This window comes from Conger conger, chromosome 12 (assembly GCF_963514075.1).
Source record: "Conger conger chromosome 12, fConCon1.1, whole genome shotgun sequence".
Taxonomy (NCBI): domain Eukaryota; kingdom Metazoa; phylum Chordata; class Actinopteri; order Anguilliformes; family Congridae; genus Conger; species Conger conger.
Window position 1 is genome coordinate 9641282 of NC_083771.1, and position 22301 is coordinate 9663582.

The following is a 22301-nucleotide window of genomic DNA, read 5'->3' on the forward strand; positions in this document are numbered from 1 at the left end:
CAATGACGAGGGGGGGTAAATTGTCAAAGATTTTAATATATAAATTAAAAAGACCCAAATACAGGAAAAACATCAAAAACAATACATGACAAATTTCCAGCAGCTAAAAACCAAAAGGGCACACATTTGATCAATTTTAGTTTTTCATTTGTGGAGCGGAACTGCATTATGAAACCGACGGTGTAATTTCTTCATAAGAGGTCTTCGTTCCATTTCATCGAGCCTCCAGAAATTAGGTATCGGCCCGTTCACTCAACGAATAAAATGAGCTGTTTTTTTTATCCAAATGAATTGTCATCAAAAAGGGAGAAACTTCATCTGAACGGCTGTAGCCTAGGCTATTTGTTCAGGGGATAAAAGGTTTAGAGCTGCAGAAAATTGCTTGAGGTTATTTTTAAAGATGTTGGGAGACCAGGAAGGGCAGTCTTAACGGACTAGCACAATTCGGTCAACTGGCAACTAAGGAAACGGAACCGTTTCGATCTCCAGAGGCCCCCTTCGCCATTCGTTCACCAGAGCGGAACCGCCGCTCTCCTGACGTCCACCGGCCTCACGAGGGCTCAAACATGGAGTCCTGTAATCTCCTGCTTTTGCGGTCAACGTGCGGTCAAGCCCGCCTGCTTACCTCAAACCCCGTCTGCTGGCCAACCGCGCGAACCAAAGATGTGTTCGTAATTAAAGTAATTAAAAAAGGCAATTAAAAAGTACTTTAGGGACTAAGCGTAAAAAGCACAGCCAATGAGGGACAGGTGGCTCATCAGTTAATAACCGAGACCTCAAAAGGAACAACGAATTACACAACCGATGTTTTGTCGACTCAGGACCAGAGCTGACCAACCTGCGTCGGGCCTTGTTCAGCGCTGTGTGGAAACCACAGGCTACAGCCAAGGTGAGCGCTAACAGGTTTACACCTCGGTGGCCATTTCCCTTTGCCGCTGGGCTGTGTGGGGAAACGCTCACAAGACTCCCAACGGCTCAGATTACAGACACGTATAATCCCGGTCTGAGACACTGGTCACCTGAGGCGTGAGTCACTGCCTGGCGCAGGGCGGGTGGGGTCCGTGTCCACTCTAATGCCACCAGCCTGGGCTGCAGGGGCACGTGGGCTGGGTCGCACCGGAGTGGGACGAGGCCCACCCGTCCTGAGGCACACAGCTGTGCAAAAACAGGTTAAAATCCTTGACAATCGGGGGCTACACGTCAATGTGGTATTTCTTTCCACAGTGTCAAACACCGCACAGGGTTTGGCTGGGGGGCGTATGCCTTTAGTACCTTCGTCTTGGGTATAGCAGAGTTTAAAAAGAAAAAAAAAATCCAGTGCATCAACTACATAAATAAAACAAAATCTTTCACAAAAAAAATCCATTAAAAAAAATCTCCCCTTTGAGCATTTAGGACAGATCGATTAACATTTAGCGATAGCATTTAGCGACTCTTTTTCTGCAAGAGCCAGATGGATTTTGACTTAAGAAGCACTAGTAGAGCCATTTCTAGGGTTCTGAAGTGGCCTGACCCCACAAAAAGAAGTTGGGACCAAACTTTAGGGTTTATGGGGCTTTCCTGCTAAAATCTTTTCAGCCTTTGGACGCTGGACAGTAAAATGTGCCTTCTTAACATTCATGAGTTTGCACTGTAATGTAAGACTGGGGTTAGCGTGCAGTGGTGCAAATGTCGACAGCAAACTCTCCCTTCAGCAGAGAAGTGCCTTCCAGAAGCCCGACCTGCTCAACCCAATCATTAATGTCCTTCTCCGTAGTCAGAAACGGCACAGTAATCATGAAACACTTTTTTTTTTTTTACAGTAGATTTTAAAGGTTTGAAGGCTGGTCACCCGGCGATGAGCATGTCTTGGTTCTGTGCGGTTACGTTCTAAAGCTCACTAATAAAACACGATCCACAGCGTTGCAGATTCAACTCCAAACTAACTGCTAAGTCAACTGTACCGACGAGGCAGAACGCAAAGTGGTCTCGCGGTGCCACCGCTTCAGAGTCGCCGTCTCCCAACAGACATTCACTCTCGTCAACTCTTACGTTTTCTGTTTTTTTTTCTTTTTTTTCTTTTTTTAACACTTTTAAGGTCAAGCCAAAGCTACTCAAAACAATTACATAAACGGTTTGGATCCCCAAACCCATGCCTCAGCTCCTTTGTATCTGGGGTGGGCCCCCTAAAACCCCCCCTTAAACAGCCCGGTCCAGTAGGTTACTGATGGGGCCCCTGGTCCGAGATTCCGACAGCAGAGGGGGTGTTGCTCTCCCTCCCTCCACCCCTTGTTGGCCAATCAGAAACGCCCAGCTCCAGGGGTGAGGAGTATGTGTTTGGGTTCTTGCGGCCGTCTCTCCCGTCCGTCTCCCCCCCCTCCCGGCCTCCTCAGCGCCTCCGTGTGGCCCTCCCGGACCTTCTCCTGGACGGGGCCCGGACGGTCGGGCCCTTCTCCTCCGGCGCCTCGGCCGGCCCCTCCCCGTCCTCCCCCTCCTCCTCCTGCGCGACGCTGGGAGCGGGGGGGCTGGGCGGGGCCTGGGGGGACCGCTCCTCGCCCTCCCTCTCTGCGGGCTGTGGTTCTGGGGCCGGGTCGGCCGGCGTGGGGGTCCCCGAACTGGCCTCGGCCTCGTCCTGAGGCCCCCCGCCGCCCGCGGGGCTGGGGCCGTCTCCCTGCATCTGGGGGCTGTCCCGTTTGCAGGTCCCCGTGGCTGGCCCCGGCACGGTGTCGGGCGGCTCCCCCTGGGTCCGCGAGGCCCGGTACTTCTGTTAGGAGAGACACAGAGGTACGGTCACTTCTGTTAGGAGAGACACAGAGGTACGGTCACTTCTGTTAGGAGAGACACAGAGGTACGGTACTTCTGTTAGGAGAGACACACAGGTACGGTCACTTCTGTTAGGAGAGACACAGAGGCCCGGTACTTCTGTTAGGAGAGACACACAGGTACGGTCACTTCTGTTAGGAGAGACACAGAGGTACGGTCACTTCTGTTAGGAGAGACACAGAGGTACGGTACTTCTGTTAGGAGAGACACACAGGTACGGTCACTTCTGTTAGGAGAGACACAGAGGCCCGGTACTTCTGTTAGGAGAGACACACAGGTACGGTCACTTCTGTTAGGAGAGACACAGAGGTACGGTCACTTCTGTTAGGGGAGACACAGAGGTACGGTCACTTCTGTTAGGAGAGACACAGAGGTACAGTCACTTCTGTTAGGGGAGACACAGAGGTACGGTCACTTCTGTTAGGAGAGACACAGAGGTACAGTCACTTCTGTTAGGGGAGACACAGAGGTACGGTCACTTCTGTTAGGAGAGACACACAGGTACGGTCACTTCTGTTAGGAGAGACACAGAGGTACGGTCACTTCTGTTAGGAGAGACACAGAGGTACGGTCACTTCTGTCAGGAGAGACACACAGGTACGGTCACTTCTGTTAGGAGAGACACAGAGGTACGGTCACTTCTGTTAGGAGAGACACACAGGTACGGTCACTTCTGTTAGGAGAGACACAGAGGTACGGTCACTTCTGTTAGGAGAGACACAGAGGTACGGTCACTTCTGTTAGGAGAGACACAGAGGTACGGTCACTTCTGTTAGGAGAGACACAGAGGTACGGTCACTTCTGTTAGGAGAGACACAGAGGTACGGTCACTTCTGTTAGGAGAGACACAGAGGTACGGTCACTTCTGTTAGGAGAGACACAGAGGTACGGTCACTTCTGTTAGGAGAGACACAGAGGTACGGTCACTTCTGTTAGGAGACACACAGAGGTACGGTCACTTCTGTTAGGAGAGACACAGAGGTACGGTCACTTCTGTTAGGAGAGACACAGAGGTACGGTCACTTCTGTTAGGAGAGACACACAGGTACGGTCACTTCTGTTAGGAGAGACACACAGGTACGGTCACTTCTGTTAGGAGAGACACAGAGGTACGGTCACTTCTGTTAGGAGAGACACACAGGTACGGTCACTTTTGTTAGGAGAGACACACAGGTACGGTCACTTCTGTTAGGAGAGACACACAGGTACGGTCACTTCTGTTAGGAGAGACACAGAGGTACGGTCACTTCTGTTAGGAGAGACACAGAGGTACGGTCAGCACACGCTGTAACACGCCCTGACAATAGAGCTTGCTGTAAGAGACCTTTCCCCAGGACTAACACTGGAACAACAACACATTTACAACTCCCAGGACCAGGACAATAGCTTCTCTCTAAATGCTTTCACTTGCAAAATGAAAAAAAGCAGTACAGGCAAGGCGTAATGTTGATGAGGGAGACGTGGTTGAAAGAGAATTACCCGAATATTGAGAATATTTTCATTTCAGAAATTTGGTTGGTCTGTTTTGGTCTCTTTCCAACCCCATTTTACAGGTCTTGTGGGAGCAGGTGGCTCAATTATGTCATCATAATTCTTATTACACAACGGATAGGTCCGGTCCATTGTCTCTATTGGTCAGTTTGCGTATCAGCCGTGCCAATATCCACAATATACGCACGGCTAAATGGAATGTTCACACGTTAAAATTACTCGCCGTTGTAGATCACCATTATCTACTTCGTTACTTGTCTACTTTCGCTGCTAGTAGCCTTCAAAAGTAAAACAAATTTTGTCATTTTAGTGTCCTTTGACCTTGATTTGGAAAGGAGTAGGATAGGAACTACAAAAATGCAACTGAGGCAACATCCTCGGATCGAAATACCAGCAAGTCCACCAAACCCCTGTGAAGCAAATTATGACTCATAACGACACGGAGTTATTTAAATAACTGCTTATCTGGCAAGTTCTGGCAGTGTCCCGATAAATGTCTACAACAAAAACAAATGACTTGTGTGTCGTCTGGTGTAACGTAAACTAGTAAGCTAGCTAACGTTAATGCAGTGGGGATACATTATTGCAATTGCAATAGTGTTGTTTAGCTAACTTTAGTGCAGCAAGGATACATTATTGCTACTAGCTAACATTAGCAATACCATTGCTTAGCAACCAATCAACAACTGTTCAGCAGAAAAATAAATTTACCATAAAACATAGTTCTGTTAAAAATACATTTGTTTAAAGTTTGTCTTGTATTTCTTTTGTGAAATAAGATAAATGTGGTAAACCTTGTATAAAAGCATTATGGAACTCAAACCTGTGGCATATCGTGGATATTGGCACAGGTAGTGGGTGTAACCTTTATTTTAGGGAAGCCTTTTGTTGCCAGGATTCGAAGCAAGGCTCTGGAACCAGAACTTCAAAGCAAGGCCAGGTTCCAGACACACAAACGGACACAGAAACACAGGCACAGAAACAGAGACACACCCACACAGATATACACCCACACACAGACAAAGACAAACACACACCCAGCCACAGAAACACACACACAGAAACAGATACACACCCACAGATATACACCCACACACAGACAAAGACAAACACACACCCAGCCACAGAAACACACACACAGAAACAGATACACACCCACACACAGACAAAGACAAACACACACCCAGCCACAGAAACACACACACAGAAACAGATACACACCCACACAGATATACACCCACACACAGACAAAGACAAACACACACCCAGCCACAGAAACACACACACAGAAACAGATACACACCCACACAGATATACACCCACACACAGACAAAGACAAACACACACCCAGCCACAGAAACACACACACAGAAATAGATACACACCCACACACAGACAAAGACAAACACACACCCAGCCACAGAAACACACACACAGAAACAGATACACACCCACACAGATATACACCCACACACAGACAAAGACAAACACACACCCAGCCACAGAAACACACACACAGAAACAGATACACACCCACACAGATATACACCCACACACAGACAAAGACAAACACACACCCAGCCACAGAAACACACACACAGAAATAGATACACACCCACACACAGACAAAGACAAACACACACCCAGCCACAGAAACACACACACAGAAACAGATACACACCCACACAGATATACACCCACACACAGACAAAGACAAACACACACCCAGCCACAGAAACACACACACAGAAACAGATACACAGTCATGCTCAGTGTCCTCTACCTGCAGGTTCTGGAAGTGCACGTGGGACCTGCAGTGTGCCAGGCGGGCCGGGGACCCAGTGGGGTAAAAGTGGTGGCACAGCCTACACAGGAACCCTGCCACGGGGACCATGAAGCTGGGGCCTGGGGAACCCAAACAGAGACAGGCTGTGAGAACCCAGGAGCTCCGCCCAGGAGGAGGCAGACTGAACAAATCACCTTTCACCTGGGAAACATCATCCAGCCATCTCATACAGAACAAAGAACACAGTGACTTATATCCCGGAAACCCATGGACAATAGAGCATCTTAACCCTTTAAGGTGTATGATCAGGACTACGATCAGGAATGTTCTTGACTGAACATTCTAAATGCTGATGTCACGATCACGACTGGTGACAGAAGGAATTAAGAGTTCTAGAACACACACTTAGAATTATTTGAAAATAATTCCATTTCATTCCAAAGAAAACCTATTACTTAGTTTTAAATCAATCATTTCTTTGTTTATGACTAGTCCTACCGGCATGCAGTCCTGCAGATATCCCACCCACCCCGTGGCTGTGTAACATACACCCTCAGCCATGCACACCCATTTCAGCAGCTCTATTTCAGACCCGCCCAGGCTCCACCGCAGTCAGAAGCCAGCATTGTCAGCCGTTATTTTCAAACGAGCAAAGAGGTGAAGGGTTAATGTGGCCTTCAGCTGTGCCTCCCAGAAAAGCCAAGGGGGTGACAGACAGGAACTGCACTGCTCTCTTTCATCACGAAGATATTCCTCAAGTAAAATATTCTCAGCTACCCATGTCTTACACCGTAGGGAAGGTAACATCAACTTTGACCCTCAAATCCAAATCCAGCTCTGGTTTTCTTCTCTTCCAGGTAAATTAATGCTACTCATTGGTCAGACTGGCTTCACACATGAATCTCAGGTAAAGGGACGGTGAAAAACCAGCAGTTCTCGGCCCAGCTGTAGACGTTTCATGGCCCAAAAAATTAAATTATAAAATTATAAATGATTTATCATTAAAATGTGCACTGATACATGGCTACAGCGGGAACGCAGGGCACTGCTGCCCCCCTGTGGAGACTCACCGTACTGCGTCTCTGAGTCATACTCCTCATCGTCCTGCATGTCCTCCAGTGTCACCTCCTTCTGCACCTCCCACCCTCCCTGCAGGACAGCCAGGAGGTGAACACAACAGACACAAACCAACGTACACACGCACGCGCACACACACACAAGTATAACCCAACACACACGCACGCACACACACGCAGCCAACACGCGTATATAACCCAACACACACACACACACACAACCCAACACACACACACATAACCCAACACACAAGCACATGCACACACACACAAACACACAACCCAACACACGCATTTAACCCAACACACACACATAACCCAACACACACGCGCACACACACACACACACACACACACACATATAACCCAACACACACGCACGCACGCGCATATAACCCAACACACACACATAACCCAACACACACACACACACACACACACACATATATATAACCCAACACACACACACACACACACACACACACACACACACACACACACACATATATAACCCAACACACACACACACACACACACACACACACAACCCAATGCACAAACCCACACATAACAGAAGTTTCACCGGACAGCCCAGAAGCCTCACCTGGTCCAGGGGGCTAGCCTCCAGGGCTTCCTCCCCCTCCTCATCCTCACTGAACTCTTCCTCCAAGTCCTCCGCCTCCGCGCAGCTCTGCGCCTCCACCGGGATACACCCCTCCAGAGATTCAGCTCCGCCCTCCCCCTGCAGCTGTGACATCACACTGGTCACAACCCCCATACTGCCCTGCTTCCCCTGCAGCTGTGACATCACACCAGTTACAGAGCCCCCATAATGCCCTGTTCCCTTTGTGACATCATCATGCACAGCCCCTAATAATGAATCATGGGTAATTCTGCTCCAAAGGCCTAAAAGTCAATTGAAAACTTAATTGAGGGCGCTACTTAAACCGACTTACTCTGATAAAGATTTCAAATCCCCTTCTGTCTTGTTTATACATGAACACAACACAATTCAATGTATGCTGAATAATGAGGTGTGACAACTAACATTCATCCAGCCAAAAATAAATAAATAAATAAATAAAATAAAAAACACGCTCTTGACACGATGTTCCACTCTTGCCACTGAAACATTTTACAACAGAAGAACATGCAGCATCCCATCCCATTTTATCTGAGTCGCAAAGTGCAACAAGCCAGCACCACATGGCACTAGGCAGTCATCCAGTGCCTCTGCTCCGGCTGTGGGATCTGATAGGGCGCGTCCTCGGGGGGCGGGGCTGCCTACCTCCTCGGTCCTGCGCTGGTGCTCGGGGGAGTCCATGTGGGCCACAAACTGGCGGGACGTCCTGAAACTCAGCTTACAGACGGTGCAGGAGGGGCAGGAGGAGCGGCTCAGCAGCTGGGAGGGGGGTGAGGGGCAGGGTTAGGGGTTAGGGGTTAGGGGTACACCTCGCCCCTCGCTGCCCTGGCTGGACGGCGGGGCCTACCTTGTGCTCCTTGGTGCGCCGGTGGTCCATGACGTTGCTGGTGAAGTGTGTTTGGCAGGTCGCACACCACCGCTGCAGCCCCGGCCTCTTCTCCCTGTAACGCCCCGCACGGCAGAGTCAGGCCCTGTCCCGTTACGCTCACCCCCCTGTCCCGTTTCACACAGCCCCCTGTCCCGTTACACACAGCCCCCTGTCCCGTTACACACAGCCCCCTGTCCCGTTACACACACCCCCCTGTCCCGTTACGCTCAGCCCCCTGTCCCGTTACACACAGCCCCCTGTCCCGTTACACACAGCCCCCTGTCCCGTTACACACAGCCCCCTGTCCCGTTAAGCTCACCCTCCTGTCCCGTTACACACAGCCCCCTGTCCCGTTACACACACCCCCCTGTCCCGTTACACACACCCCCCTGTCCCGTTACACACAGCACACAGCCCCCTGTCCCGTTACACACAGCCCCCTGTCCCGTTACACACAGCCCCCTGTCCCGTTAAGCTCACCCCCCTGTCCCGTTACACACAGCCCCCTGTCCCGTTACACACAGCCCCCTGTCCCGTTACACACACCCCCCTGTCCCGTTACACACAGCCCCCTGTCCCGTTACACACAGCCCCCTGTCCGGTTACACACAGCCCCCTATCCCGTTACACACAGCCCCCTGTCCGGTTACACACAGCCCCTGTCCCGTTACACACAGCCCCCTGTCCGGTTACACACAGCCCCCTATCCCGTTACACACACCCCCCTGTCCCGTTACGCTCACCCCCCTGTCCCGTTACACACAGCCAGTCCCATTACACGCACTCTCACACGCATGCAGACACAGACACAGGCCTACCCGTCGCGGCGCACTCCCTGCAGAGACTCCTGCACGCGGGGCAGCAGGGTGACCAGGCAGGCGTTGCTCATGTGCTGGATCTCCATCATGCGCTGCTGATGCGCCAGCCCGTTCATGTGGCTCTGAAAGTTCTGCACAGAGAGGAGCACGACACCGTCACACACACCGTCACACACAATATACCATCCTACACACACCATCACACACACCGTCACCCACAATATACCATCCTACACACACACAATCACCATCCTACACACACCGTCACATACACCGTCACACACAATATACCATCCTACACACACCATCACACACACCGTCACCCACAATATACCATCCTACACACACACAATCACCATCCTACACACACCGTCACACACACCGTCACACACAATATACCATCCTACACACACACAATCACCATCCTACACACACCGTCACACACAATATACCATCCTACACACACACAATCACCATCCTACACACACCATCACACACACCGTCACACACACCGTCACACACACCGTCACACACAATATACCATCCTACACACACACACAATATACCATCCTACACACACCATCACACACACCGTCACCCACAATATACCATCCTACACACACAATCACCATCCTACACAAACCATCACACACAATCACACATAAACCACCACAATCAATTAAACATAGTCACACTCACACATAATCACAATCACAATCACACATAAACCATCACACACCATAGAGGTGTCTTGCTCAGGGACACTTCGACACGCCCAGGGCGGGATCGAATCGGCAACCCTCCGACTGCCAGACGACTGCTTTTACCACCTGAGCCAATGTTGCCCCTGCATCCTAATGGGAGTTGCCACCGCCAGCAACTTTTTTTATACCCCTGACAACAGGGATGTTCTTACACAACAATCAAGTTTTTTTAATTTTTATTATTATTATTTTTTTACCTCAGTGAACTATTTGACTCCAAATTCCATATTTGGCCCAGGTCTGGTGTCAATATGCACGTTAGTTACATCATAAAATGGAGCCCAACTCAACCCAGTGTCACGCCCTGTGGCCCCTCACCTGCTGGTTATGGCAGGTGATGCTGCAGATGTAGCAGTAGAATCTGTTGGCGGCCTCTCCCCCCGGGTTCTTGTCCCCGTCCGCCCGCTGGTCCAGCATCTCTGCGCCCCCCCCGGCGTCCTCCGGCTGGGTCTCGCTGCTGGCCTGGGCGATGGCTTCCGGAGCTTCCTCCGACCCCAGGACCTGCTCGAGAGCGGAGAGGAGGGGCTGAAGGACTTAAATAGCAAGTTCATAAATAAGAGTCCTCCAGCGTCCCATCATGCCCTGCTCACCTCCGCCGCTCTGCTCTCCTCCACAAACTCTACGGCCTCTGGCCCGGCCGCACTTCCGCCTTCCTGGAGTGTCACGCAGTCTAGCCAACGGGAAACAAGCAAATATTCAACTCTCCCAACTCACATCTCCCATTTCACCTTCTGTGAAACAATGCTCTGCTTTTCCTTACATTGCAAACCCCATCAGTCATTTCTTAAAGGACACAGTATAGTATCTTGGCACAAACTGCATAAATTTAAAAAAATTGGATTTATTAACTTTTCCAGATTCCCGTGACAGCGACTTACAGGCCTGGGTTCAAATAGTATTTGTTAAGGATTAAAATTTTCTGTGCTCTATTGATCTTACCTGGTGCATTTGAGCCTGCAAGGGTGGAGTTGACTTTTGCGATCATTTCATTTTGCCAATAAACTAAATGCAGAAAATGAAGTATTTGGATCTAAAACAAATACTATTTGAATGCAGGTCTGGTCACTTGGAAAACTGCCTCCATAAAAATGACTAAATGGGAAAAACCACAGCAGCCTTTGGGCCGTGGAAACTAGGGCTGAACGATATGTGGAAAATATGTAATAAGCAATCACACTGTTGAACATTGCAATGATATGACTTGCGATAAATAAACAAATATTAAAGAGGTGACTTCTAGTCAAATAAAGGTTTATATATACACTACCGGTCAAAAGATTTAGAACACCCCAATTTTTCCAGTTTTTTATTGAAAATTATGCCGTTTAATGTCTCATTGTACTCTGAAATGAAAGCATAGAACAAATAAACAATTGAGGTTAAAAAATAAATCATGGAATCAATTTATAAACCAAAATGTATTCTAAACTTTTGACTCATCAAAGTAGCCACCTTTGGCAGATATAACAGCTGAACACACTCGTGGCATTCTTTCTACAATGGAAATCAAATATTCTGCAGAAAGTTCTTCCCAACTCTTGCAGAAGTTCCCATAAATGTGCGGCACTTGCAGGTTGCTTTGCTTTCACTCTTCTGTCCAGTTCATCCCAAACCAGCTCGATGGGGTTTAAGTCTGGAGACTGTGCTGGCCACTCCAGGTTTTCAAGCTTACCATCTTGTTCTTTTTTTCTGAGGTAGCTCTGGCATAGCTTGGACGTTATTATCTTGCTATAGGATGAACCCCTGACCAACTAGGCGCATACCAGAGGGTACTGCATGGCGCTGCAGAATGCTGTGGTAGCCGTGTTGGTTCAGGGTGCCTCTCACTCTGTACAAGTCACCAACCCTGTATCCAGAAAAACAGCCCCAGACCATCACGCTTCCTCCTCCATGTTTGACAGTTGATGTCACACACTGAGGAACCATCCTTTCGCCTACTCGATGGCGTACAAAAATCCTGCGTGATGAACCGAAGATTTCAAACTTTGATTCATCAGTCCATAACACCTTCTTCCAGTCTTCAGTAGTCCATTGGCGGTGTTTCATGGCCCAGGCAAGCCTCTTCTTCTTATTCTGACGTCTTAGCAATGGCTTTCTTGCTGCAACTCGACCGTTCAAACCTGCAAGTCGAAGTCTTCTCTTCACAGTTGAAACTGAGACTTGCTTACTACGACCACTATTAAGCTGTGCTTGAAGCTGTTGTCCTGTGAGCCGCCTATCACGCAAGCTGTTGACTCTCGGAAACTTGTCTTCTGATTCTGTTGTGGCTTTGGGTCTGCCAGACCGCTTCCTGTCAGAGTTTCTCCCAGTATCTGAGTGCCTTTTGATGGTGAAGGAAACTGTACTCACGGACACCTTGACTTTCTTCGCAATTTCTCTGTAGGAAAGCCCTACATTTTTAAGTGTCATGATGGTCTGTCTCTCTTCCATTGTTAATTGCCTTTTTCTCGCCATTTTTATAGTAACACACTACTTTCTGCAGTACAATACTGTTCAAATGATGCTCACAAGGGTATGGTACCATAGTGTGTTCCAACACTACTTTTATGCAGACAGAGGGGGTTGTAAGTAATCAAGAAAAGTTGGAACACCTGTAGGAATTGGTAGCACCAACTTTCAAGGCTTGATCAACCTCCATTGCTGCAGAACAGCTTTAAGTTGTTAACCCATTTCTTGTTCCCTGAAAAAGGCCTTTTTGTATAATTCTTAAATGTATATTATTTTTCAGTTTTGGGTAACCTTACCTTTTTTGTTTTAACCTCTAGCAGTTACCTTTGTACCATTTCAAGCTATTCATTGGACTTGAACGGCTTGAATTTCAATAAAAAACTGGAAAAATTGGGGTGTTCTATAACTTTTGACCGGTAGTATATATTTTAGTGTTTACAGTTGTAATGCCTTTCTGCTTAAGGTACACTGCTCACATAGACCCCAGACAATGAATAGCCTATGCCCGCTGAATAAAAATAAATAAATACTTCATTTCCAACATGCTTTTATTGAACAATAAATTTAACAGAACATCAATTTAAATAAATGCTACTCATTGCAGTTCAAGCAGTCTTTAGTATCATGCATGTTCATATCTCGAAGACGATAAATATATACGATATATGAAGCAGCCCTAGTGGAAACGATGTCAGTACGCTTTGAATGTCCGGTTTTACAGTGCTTTACGGCACTTTGGGCTGTGACTCACCCCCAGGCAGCGTGCTGTCCACAGGGCTTTTGTAATCGGCGCTCAGCACACTCTCCACTGGTGGGGGCAGGGCGATGGGCTCCTCCGTCCTGCAGTGGGAGAGAAAACTGAACCAATCAGAACGCCAGACAACTGCTCATCTTCTCTACCACGGCCTCCTTTCTGCTCACTGGCTGTTCATAACTAAAGCCTTCCTGGTCTTCGTGTGAACAGGTTAGATTAGCCAAGCATATAATTTTCTCTCATACGTTTGCAAATGTAAACCCTAGGACATAACATGTGTGGAACAGACCTGGGTAAAATATGTACTGAGCTTGTCTGGTGTATTGGAACCTATGAAATCTCTCAAAGTGCAAACCCCACCTTCTGCTTCTCTTGGTTGGCTCAATTGCATCAGGCAAGATCAACGGAGAACAGAAAAGTATTTGAATCCAGAACGAGTATGTATTTGACCCAAGCCTGCAGTGGAATGACCTTCAGGCCTGATGTACCATCTCATGTGTACAGGACTGGCTGACCAAACATACTCTCCAAAGGAAAAATACTAACAAACACATACTGGAATGCTTTCAGAGAAAAAGAATGTAAGCCTATGGTCTTAACTGCTCATACTATGGATTCGTAACAGTGCCTGACTGACAAACCATGTGCTGGTTCTCCCGCTGTGTTGCATATGAAAGTTTCGTACAGAACAGGCAAACTCACTCATCTCCGTGAAACTTCAGCCGAACGTTCATTATCAGCAGTGATCAACATCAAAAGCTGTTTGATGCATAACGATGCCATTTATTTATCGTCTTTCAAAGCTGCCCACAATTAACCAATGAAGTGTGGACTGACTCAGAAAAGCTTTCACTTTGCAAAACCAGGTGCTTGTATTAAGTAAACATATATGCAGCCCAAAGTCAAATTCAACAAGCATCTGACAGCTTACAATTCTGATTGGCTGATATGAATTGGGCAATGATTATAAATGCAGAAATAAAGTTGTCAAAATGTTTCTTGTAGATTGATAGCCGACTGTATTACTCAAACACGGCGAGCACACTGCTGAATGCCAATACTTCACAAAGTGTGTGCTGGATGGTGTGAGGCTCACCCCTCAGTTCTGGGCCTCTTCACGGCCGGCTCCTCCTGTTGCTGCACGGCAGGAGAATCTGTGCGTCCTTCAGGCACCGCAGCTGTCTCCTCTGGGGACAAAGGAACAAACACATCACAGGGCAGCCGTGACATTACACAGTAAGAGACATGACAAACACAAAGGGACAGTGGGGGGGGGGGGGGGGGAAAGTGACATCACAGGGGAACAGTGACATTACATTGGGACAGTGGGTAATAAAAGATACATCACAGGGGAACAGTCACACCACAAAGGAACATTGGGGAAACAGAGGAACAGTGACGCCACAATGGAACAGTGGGTAATAAAAGATACATCACAGGGGGACAGTGACATTACATACGGCAAAAGAGTAAGTCAAGTGACAGCAAAAGTAATTCAGTGTTTCGCAACAAAGCCAAAACATGAGCCAGCTCTGAAGTGAAAAGGTACTCTGGAACACTCAAACAGGGAGAGGGGAAAGGGGTGTGACGGCGGAGGGCAGGGTACCTCTGACCGCGGCCCTGTCGCTGGGCTCCCCCTCGACGCCGCTGCCCCCCGGTCGGCTGTCTCCCGCCGGCAGCGCCCGCAGCTCGCTCTCACGGCTCCTCTCCGGAGGCCGGGCTGCATAGTCCTGCTGAGACTGGACAAACCCCGCCACGCGTCAAAGCGTCGCTATCCAACTTCCCAAAGCCTCACAGTGCAGTCAAGTCAACAGGTGCCAAACTCCAGTCCCGGGCCGCAGTGTTTGCTGGTTTAACTCCAGTGCTGGAGGGCCACAGTGTCAGCTGGTTACACTCCAGTACTGGAGGGCCGCAGTGTCAGCTGGTTACACTCCAGTACTGGAGGGCCGCAGTGTCAGCTGGTTACACTCCAGTACTGGAGGGCCACAGCGTCTGCTGGTTTAACTCCAGTCCTGGAGGGCCGCGGTGTCTGCTGGTTTTCGGAATGTTCACAGGACCTATTGTTAATTCAAGTCTTTGACCGGCTAAAGAATCTGCACTCGTTCTCAAGGACTTAACTGGCAGCTGACTAAAAGAAAACCACAAAAAACCCGCAGACACTGCGGCCCCCTGGAAATTCAGTTTGACACCCCCCCCGGTCCTCTCGATGGGCGGAGAACCACAAGGCAAACATGCGTGACGGAGGCAGTGATTGGGAAGCTCCGGCCCAGGTCATGCGGCCGTTAGGGTGGCAGTAAGGCCGCGGCCGGGGGCTCACGTTGTTGTAGTAGCGCGCGTGCATGTGGTAGTGCCGCGGGGGGAAGCCCATGTGCGGAGTCTTGATGGCCACGCCCATGGGAACCGGACCCAGGAGGGATGACCGCGCCCCGGCCGGGAAGAACGGGGGGAAGGGCTGGGCCCCCATCGCGAACCCCCTCATGTTACCTGGAGACGCAGGGGAAGGACGGGATGGAGAGATAGGGGAAGAGAGAGAATGAAGGAGAGAAGGGCAAGATGTGAGATAAGAGTGCAGAGTCATGAAAGTATGTGTGACAGAGAGAGAGAGGTGAAAAAGAACAGAGAGAAAAGAGTAAGACCAGTGTGGTATGTGGTTTACTTGTATCCCAGGTTTCCCTATTCTGTTTTTGTCATTTGGCTGTTAAATTTAGCACCGTGTACACTCACATACACACACGCTGACACACTCACACACACACACACGCTGACACTCACACACTCGGTGGACGTGCATTACAGATAATTTCTACTCTCTATGGTGGCAGTTCTGTGGTCAGCTGAAAGGGCAAGCCCAAGCGCATATTCACCCCACCTTGCATCTGCTGCATGAGTAGCGCCCCCTGCAGCATAGGGTTGGGAGCGATGATGGTGGCCTGAGTGGCGGAGCAGAGGTTGACCAAGCGGGCAGGGGGGGGTGCTGGGCCAGGGACAGCCATGGTACTGCATGTCGACGACGGGACAGAGAAAGATTGCACATGGATAACATTGAATTACATTGCAGGCATTTAGCAGAAGCTCTTATCTAGTGCGCCATGCAACAAATGCGCTGAAAGACCCTAGAGGGAAGTACAGTTCCTCGTGCTAGAAGTGACCACGTAGATACAACACGTAGCATGTACATTAACAACTTTAACCTAACTTTATTTTCATTTTCGTTAATGAACAAAAAGAATGAATGCAAGTGTTTGACCCCCAACACCTCCGAGACCACAATCAAATTACATGTGCATAAATATGACTGATACTTCCTCAAAACAAGAGCCTATTAATGCAAATTTGATGACACATTATTTATTTATTTAAAACGTAACATGTGTATTCGTCACCTTGCATTTTAGGAGGGGGGCGAAGCAAACTCGCTAAATAGTCGTCTGTTTACAGTTCATCCGGTAGGTAAAGTCAGCCAGCTAGCATATGTTCAACTTTTGAACGTTAGCGCGATATCAATTTTAACTTAAAAACTAGATGCGTTGCTAAGGCGTCAGCTAACCAAGAAAACCGACCTCAAAGTGTACAACAGTACTACTCCTATTAAATAACACATTAAATTAGTAAATGAGTTGAACTGAGTAAAACTGTATACGCGCGGTTACGTTAGTATGGCTGTCTGCAATGGTTTTCAGTTTTATGTTATTTATTTCAGTCATCATTCAGACATGACCCTAGTGAGTTAACGTTAGGCCTTTTCGTCAATCCTCGACCTCGAGTTCACGCTCTTACCGGCCTCCTTGATGGTGGTGCGGCATATGGTGCGACGGTGGAGGTTGTGGTGGGGGTGGAGGAGGCGGAGGTGGAGGTGGGGGTTGTTGCTGAAAGAGTTGCTGGAGCTGCCGCAGGTGTTGGTGGAACTGCTGCTGCTGCTGTTGTTGGTGGTGGTGAGGGTTAAACATCTCTGCGTTTTCTTGTCGCTCCCCAGTCGTCAGCGGTAGCTAGCTAGCAAGTTAGCTAGCAAATGGTAGCCGCCTAGCTAGCTAGTTAGCCAACTCTCCCCTCTGTCTTGATAAAAAGAGAAGCGTTTGATAATCCACAATTAAACCTCTTAACTGGTGGGTATCATTAATATTTAATACCTCAAACCAGACATGACGCTTCCACATCGACGAGCTCGTCCATTTTGTATAGGTCATCAATAAAGATTTCGAGATAAAGGGGCAATCCCACCAGTTTAGCTGGCTAGCTAAACAGAGCTAACACTGTGCTTTCGACCCCGAAACCCGATGCCGTTATTATGAATGACTAGCTAAACCACGCATAATTCTTACATGCAATACTCAAGTTTGCAGCTAGCAGCGACCTTCCGCGGCATTGCAAGTTACTTGCACCCGACACACACACACAGAAATGTACGTGTAAGTTAGCGAAGCTGACTTGCTATTCTACAGCTTTTGTTCATTTTCTTTATACGGTTCCCCCTTTGCGACGTAGCTAGCTGTATTAGCCAGTTAGCCGTGAGTGCTGCTTGTAACTTTTGAACACTTTGAGCTGAAACTGTAAGTGAAAAATGAGCTGCCTATGTTAGCTGCCCTTGCTAGGAAAATGCAACAAAGAATTCAAGAAAATAGTTTTTGAATTAACCGGTTACTGACGTTCCTGAAGCCTGTTGATCGCGATTGCATATGGGCTATTTATTGTCCTTCGGTCGTGCGCCCGTTGTCGATCATTACCGGTTTGCTGCTGTCGAATGTGTTTTCTTTTTTAAAATAGTGTCGCCGTTGAAAAGCATACGCGACGAGTTCTCGAAATATCGCCCCCCCTACGCTGGGAGGATGAAACGCAGTATTTTTCTCGACAATAAATGTGCATTTTTACTGTGGTCCAGTCACGTAGCTCGGTACATACATTATGCGTAAATCACAGAAATACTAACGTTAGCTAGCGAAGCCCATAAATACGAATTGAGGATGTAGTCAGGTAGGTGTTATTATGCATCAGTTTTAGAGCGTGTAGGGTACTTTGATAAGCTTAAAGCGAACATTTTACTTTGGTCTGTGGGATGGGCTTGTAAATGAAGGTTCTAACTACGAATTGCCTTTGAGTTTATTGTAAGCGTCATCTGTGTAGGCTACGATGAAACTTCAATATTGTTTTATTGACAAGTCAACTTAGAACATACACATCTGAAAATTAGCTACGGGATATATTACAAATTCAGCACCACGGACAGTTCAATGTCACAAACAATGTGTAATAAAAAACGTTAAAAAGACAACCTTGATCAATTACTGACCAAATAGGTTCATAAAAAGGTCATGCCGGGTCCCTTAATTAAGTAGAAATATGGTCAAATAAAGAGTTTTACAGAGCACACCACTACCTCCATACCTGCATATCAGTGGAGGCTGGTGACTTCCAGAATTGAGGAGGCCATTTTTTTCCGCTTGCTCACTTCACTCGCGATGGAATGTTCCCTGTTCTCTTATCTGTCTTTGTGCTGGCCAAAGGCATACTATTTGGAGTGTAAGCTACAGTCAGAAAGTTCTGGCTGATGAAATTCATTGTGCAGAGCTTAGCCTTGTGCCTTCCTGAAGAAATGACATTGCTGTAAGTCTATGAGCCTGCCTGATAATTAAGCTGAGAAATGACATTTGGATGTAATATAAATGCCAAGTGAACATGTGTAAAAGGCAGGAATTTTAATTATGTAGTTAAAAACAATTTTGTTTAGCTTACATTTTTCATTCTTCTACAGCTTCAACATGTAATCACCAATTTAATCAAGTTTAGCATATAAAAAAGATAAGATAACACTTTCTTTATCATATGTAGTTTTATTCAATATATTTAATATAAAATATGTAAAAATATGGTTCCAGTTGGCTTTATCTAACGTCAACGTTATCCACTAGAGGGCAGCACTCTATTCGTATTTAGAGTGAATTTCCTCACAGAGCAACAATTCAGTAATTTGATATGGAAGATTATTAAATTGACTTGTAATAAAACGAAATGGACTACATTAAAAATAAAACTGTTCAATAAATCCCAAATGGTGTCTAACATGACCTACTGAATGTCATTCTCACTCCCTAGTATCTGGAATCTGCATATCTCCAGCCCAAGATCTCAAATTGCGCCAGAATCTCTCCGACTTCCGAGGTAGTTTTAAGCAAAAGTGTTTGGCCAAATGAGCTATAAAATACTCACGTCACCCCCCTGCTTACTTCCCTCCACTGGCTGCCTGTCACGGCTCGCATCAAATTCAAAACATTGGTGCTAGCCTTCCAAGCAGTTAAGGGGTCTTCCCCAGCTTACCTACAAAAAATCATCAGCCAGACCTCTTCGTTCAGCCTCCACAGGCCGCTTGGCACCTCCCCCTCTCCGAACTTCCACCTCACGCTCACGACTACTGTCTGTTCTGGCTCCACGGTGGTGGAATGAACTCCCTGTTGAGGTCAGAACTGTAGAGTCTCTCCCCACCTTCAAGCGCAAACTGAAGACGCACCTCTTCAAGCAGCACCTCTCCCCGTCCCTCCCTACCTCCCTGAGAACCTTAATTGTTGTAATTCTGTGATTTACTTTTTTGCGTATCGGTATTTTTAGTTGGCTAGGTAAGCAATGTTTGGCTCGTTAAGTTTAGTCACTTTTGCTTTGTTGTTTGTTTGTTTATTTGTTTGTTTAAAAAAATAAAAATAAAAATTTGTTATCTTTGTTGTACTTCCCTCTAGGGTCTTTCAGCGCACCTATCCCTGGTTATGGGTATGCACTTTGTTGTACGTCGCTCTGAATAAGAGCGTCTGCCAAATGCCATTAATGTAATGCAACGACCAAATGACAACAATGTGTGCAGTCCCCACCTAGCGCATTGATTTTTATCCTACTTATCTTTTAGCAACTCTCTAAAACGACATACACTGTTTAGATGAGGCTACTTTTGTCAATGAGAAATTTCAATCTTTAATTTAAAACATTGATGTTGCCAAATAAAACATATTTTGATGACCGTAAATCTCCTTGCCTGCCTCCCTGCCTCTGCCATCAGGCCTCTGCAGTTCATCCAGAAAGCCGCTGCTCGCGTGGTTAACAACCTGCGAAAATCTCTCACATCACCTCCATCTACACTGCCCTCCACTGGCTGCCACAACCACAAAACTTTGGTGGTACTAGCCAACCAGGGGCCTGCCTCTTCAGACATGATGGGATTTTTGTTCTTGTATGTGTAGCTCATATTTATTATACCTTAATTTGATGGTCAACAGTGTAGTTGATAAGTTGTCAACTGAGTCGGCATTTCTTGCACTTACTCTGTCTCTTAGGAGTAGCACCCTAGGGAATTACTGTACTTTGATCCCTGACTTTCCACTTGTGTTTGGACAATAAGCCAGTATTGCCAGTATTATAACTGAATATTATGTTATAACTTGTAGCTGTTTTGTTTAGCAAAATTAAAAGCGCCTATCTCGAGAAAATGAAGCTGACTAACCGTCATTACCCAGCATTCCTGAAAGGTGAAGACCATTTTCGCTCGGTCACACTGCTTCCCTCTTGTGGTATACAGCAGGAAGTGCAGGGATCCCCTGTTTATTCTGAGTAAAGCGTAGCTCATCTTCTCTCGCCTTCCTGGTAGACAGCATAGCGTAGAAGAGGGGGAGGCTTTATCGCAGGCATTTTATGTAGCGGGACACCGACAGGCAAGAATCAATGAAGGTGCATGCAAAAATAAAATAGACGGCGGTGGCTCAAGATAATTACAACACCCAAATATCTGTTGAAAACGGTGAAAAGGGTGTACTTCGATCTGTTTCAGGGGTGAACGCTCACTCATTTAGACTTTACTTACAGAAAGGGTACACTGATCCTCTGCAAAGATGGGTAACCGAGGTATGGAGGATCTTATTCCTCTAGTGAACCGAATGCAGGATGCCTTCTCTGCTATCGGACAAAATGCCAACCTGGACCTCCCTCAGATCGCTGTGGTCGGCGGCCAAAGTGCAGGAAAAAGTCACGGTGCTGGAGAACTTTCGTGAGGGAAGTAAGTGATTTGGTGTTTCAGTACATATACAAATCTTGTTTATTTAAGCTCTGCTGCAGTCCGTCCACACCGTTAACCAAACCTCTTCCCCCAACATTTCCTTCAGCAATCACGAAACTAAATCAACAAAATTGCCCTCAAACAGTAGACTACATTCAATATTGCAAATTAAGATAAAATACTAGCCGAATTGTGATTTTGAAAATGGCCAATATACCTGCAAATATGTATCGAACGATGCAGATGGGAATCTTAACAGATTATTTTGTTATATAAACCCGACGCAGTGCAAATGCTTTACTTGCTGACCGGTTGCTAAGATGTCCTGTTGGTTATAGAAGCATACAAACATGCAAATACAGTATAAAATGTCATTTGACAAGTCATGCACATCTTGCTATAATGACGTTATCCCTGCACCCTATAACACGATAGTATTTATAACCAAGGTCACATATTTAGCTGGAGAAATATACAGGTTTATGAATACAGCAGAGTCAATAATCGAAATGCAGTTTACGAAATATTGCTTGTTTTGTATGCTATACACATTTTAAACAGATTTATTCCTGGCCACCAAGATTTGGCCATTATTTATCTTGATGGACTCTGCGCGTGACGCGCCCGCCTCAGATGGTTAATGTCTTTTTGCTGGTTGCCCCTGCACATCTCCGGGAAAATTATTCCGCTTTGTTGCCGCAGATCGCAATAGCCATTCAGAAAATAGATGCACATTAGATACAAGCAAATAAACGTGAATGTGTCCATGTCTTCGCCAGCAACAACAAAATGTAAAGCATGAGATGCATATTGGTACTCAACAAC

General features: G+C 47.1%; 2 protein-coding genes across 7 annotated transcripts in view; one reads left to right on the forward strand and one right to left on the reverse strand.

Annotated features, from left to right (window-relative positions):
- Positions 1–16: 16 nt before the first annotated feature.
- Positions 17–18222, reverse strand: ciz1a (cdkn1a interacting zinc finger protein 1a). 6 transcript variants are annotated; one of them, XM_061262725.1, is made up of 16 exons: positions 18094–18222; positions 17228–17499; positions 16320–16447; positions 15768–15934; positions 15057–15189; positions 14547–14637; positions 13448–13539; positions 10839–10918; positions 10567–10749; positions 9485–9615; positions 8646–8739; positions 8444–8557; positions 7760–7903; positions 7150–7228; positions 6077–6198; positions 17–2743 (listed from the first exon to the last, which is right to left on the reverse strand). In XM_061262725.1, exons 2-16 carry the CDS (start codon positions 17395–17397, stop codon positions 2369–2371), a joined length of 2103 nt encoding a protein of 700 aa, XP_061118709.1. In that variant the 5' UTR covers positions 17398–17499; positions 18094–18222; the 3' UTR covers positions 17–2368. The 6 variants fall into 6 exon arrangements, with proteins under 6 accessions (XP_061118709.1, XP_061118711.1, XP_061118712.1 ...); XM_061262727.1 differs by having other exon boundaries at positions 18083–18195; XM_061262728.1 differs by having other exon boundaries at positions 17228–17503; positions 18094–18181.
- Positions 18223–21312: 3090 nt separating this feature from the next.
- Positions 21313–22301, forward strand: part of LOC133141493 (dynamin-1-like) — a 67866-nt gene continuing 66877 nt past the window's right edge. The window contains exon 1 of the mRNA XM_061262064.1: positions 21313–21467. Coding sequence (XP_061118048.1) covers positions 21313–21467 — 155 coding nt within the window. The remainder of the gene's footprint in view (positions 21468–22301) is intronic.

Coding starts and splice junctions, on each gene's coding strand:
- ciz1a (XM_061262725.1), bottom strand. CDS start 17,397: ATGTTTAACCCTCACCACCACCAACAACAGCAGCAGCAGCAGTTCCAC. Junction 10,919..13,447: donor GGACAGCACGCTGCCTGGGG/GTGAGTCACAGC, acceptor CCCGTTGGCTAG/ACTGCGTGACACTCCAGGAA. Junction 8,558..8,645: donor GGCGCACCAAGGAGCACAAG/GTAGGCCCCGCC, acceptor CCCCCCTCCCAG/CTGCTGAGCCGCTCCTCCTG.